The sequence below is a fragment of the Anoplophora glabripennis genome, unplaced genomic scaffold (genome assembly GCF_000390285.2).
Source record: "Anoplophora glabripennis isolate ALB-LARVAE unplaced genomic scaffold, Agla_2.0 scaffold1924, whole genome shotgun sequence".
NCBI lineage: Eukaryota > Metazoa > Arthropoda > Insecta > Coleoptera > Cerambycidae > Anoplophora > Anoplophora glabripennis.
Window position 1 is genome coordinate 4,479 of NW_019418033.1, and position 2,489 is coordinate 6,967.

Sequence of the window (2,489 nt, forward strand, 5' to 3'; positions counted from 1 at the left end):
GAAGAAAAGGCAAGAGAGATTTTTTTGTAACAAATTGAACGAGGAATTCAAAAATTTTTTAATTTGTAGTATCTTAGTGGCGTACCATTTTTTTCTTTAAAAAAATTGAGATTATTACCCGTACGCGCGCCAATGATGAACATAAAATTCTTAATTGCGTGTCAAAAAATGCGCAATCCCACTCTTAAAACCCACCAAATTTCATTTGCACATCTGGACCGGTTTCAGAGCAATAAATTAAATCGTCAGTTTTTAAGAAAAACTTTGACACCCCGTATCTCGGAAAATGAATCATTTGCAGACATACGTTTATAAGCAAACTGCCATTATTTTCTCATGTAGAATCACCCCCTGAAATTTGTCGCACTTATTTACTAACACCCTGTATATTTGTTCGAGTATTAAAAATTTGTAATGCTAAATAAATAATACGAGTATATTTGGACGTATATAACAGCTACTTTTATTACTTACTATGTTGTCATTAATATTAACAGCAGCGCCTTGGGCAATCAATAATCTTAAGATTTCTTCGTGTCCCTCAGAACCAGCTATCTGCAAAGGAGTATACCCAGCTCCATCTGAACTATTGACTTCTTTAGCAGTCGCTATAGTAAGTAAAAACTGAATAACGGCTGTGTGACCACCAATGACTGCTAAATGTAAAGCTGAGCGTCCTTCACTGTCGCACGAAAAACACACTGAACGGCAAGATCTCAGGTAGTGTTGGCAAGCTGCAACATCGCCTACACTGGCAGCTGCCCTGAGAGCTGCCGCATCGTTTTCGATATCGCTTCTGCTCATTCAGCGCCATCCGACATTTTACCTAAAATAAAGAAATAATAATTGCTACCACTTATACAGGGTGTCCGGAAAGGTCATGTCAAGAATTATGTGATATCCAGAGGAGGTGCCTGGATTATACAGGAGCAGACAAAATTATCCATTTAAATTTATACATCTTTTACAGCGTTGCCAAATTTAACATTTTTCTTTCGTAGTTCGATTCCTCTCTCATTTTGCTGAAAAAAGGTATATCGTATATCAGTCGATATCATGTACCAATTTTGAGAAAATCTAATTTTATTAATAACACATTTATTGTATCAAAAGATACTTAATTTTTGTAAAAATCTTAGTTTCTATAGAATTAAAAAAAAGAGAATTGTTAGGTAAAATGTTCAATTTGTGCACCTTGAACTTCAATACTTTTCTGAAATTGCTCAATCACCTCTAATCTACTTGAAATAACATGTGGCGATTATTTTTAATGATATCGGCGTATGTAATTATGACATTTAATAATTCTTCCCTATTATTTATAGGAGTTTGATAAACAAGGCTTTTAAGATGGCCCCAAGGAAAAAATCGAAATCGTATTAAAATTGGGAGATGGATGGGGATGGAGTCAATATTGTAAAAAAAAATTTGTAAAATCCTTATAGTTTCTGAGAAAAAAATTATTGAAGTTATAGCACATTAAACCACTACATAGCTGGACAACTGTAGTCTCTAGCGTCATTTGCAATACGCGTGGAGAGCCATGTGACTCCTAATACTGAAATCCGTCGTTGCGGTAGTTTATTGTATTCACATCGCAAAATTCTAGTATTAATATATCTAATTAAGTAAGCTTTAAACCAATACGTCAGTTAATGCTGCATGTACATTAATTTACACAATGAGTCCCAGTGGCGGCTTGTGATATTAAGAATAGCTGAAGCATATTCATTGGTTGGTCAAAAAGGGAAAAAAGCGCCCCAGGCGAAAATTTTCAAATTTTCAAGGTCAAACGGTTTTAAATGAATCTGGAAATTTTTAGTTGCATTTGCAAGATTACCGTTCGGGAGAAGGATTTTCATTTAAATTTTATAAAAAATAGAAATATTAGTTCGGCTCGTGGACTTCTGCGAACATTAACACACACCGTATATGTTCTGGTTAGGACAGCCTCGCATGATGATCCCAAAATTGTTAAATTCCTCCTTATTCCACACGCCCGACTTTACACTCACAATTAAACACGACATACAGAAAAGTTTTTTTAAATAAACACATCCACATAACCACTTATACTCCGAATACCATTCATTCCGAAACTTCCGAAGGTACACTTTGTTTTTTGACTGTCCCCCTTTTTCCACATTCCACCTCTCGCAATTTATACAATCCTTTTTGTCCTCATCTGGAAAATGACGTTTCCAATAAAATACATACTGTACCCACCCCAATGGACCTTCTGGAAAAAAAGGATTAGTCCATCAAATTTCTCATCAAAATTTAGCTGTGTATACCAAATTTCATTCATTTATCACAACGCGATTGAGAGATATTGCAAAAAAATGATTTCCATTCCTTCCTCTTCAATGGGTCCCTGTGCCCTTAGGAAGCATTTCCGGACCCATATTCATATGAACTTTTTTACTTAGTTTTGATCATAGAATCGGCCTGTTCAGGGTTGGCAGCTAATTATGAGACACCCTGTATAT

At 35.3% G+C, this 2,489-nt stretch overlaps 1 protein-coding gene across 1 annotated transcript; it reads right to left on the reverse strand.

Moving 5' to 3' along the window:
• Positions 1-474: 474 nt before the first annotated feature.
• On the reverse strand, positions 475-804 carry LOC111692568 (26S proteasome non-ATPase regulatory subunit 10-like; the record flags this gene model as incomplete). Its single annotated transcript, XM_023456621.1, has 1 exon — positions 475-804. A coding segment is annotated over exon 1 (330 nt), but the record flags the coding sequence as incomplete, so codon positions are not given.
• Positions 805-2,489: the final 1,685 nt, after the last annotated feature.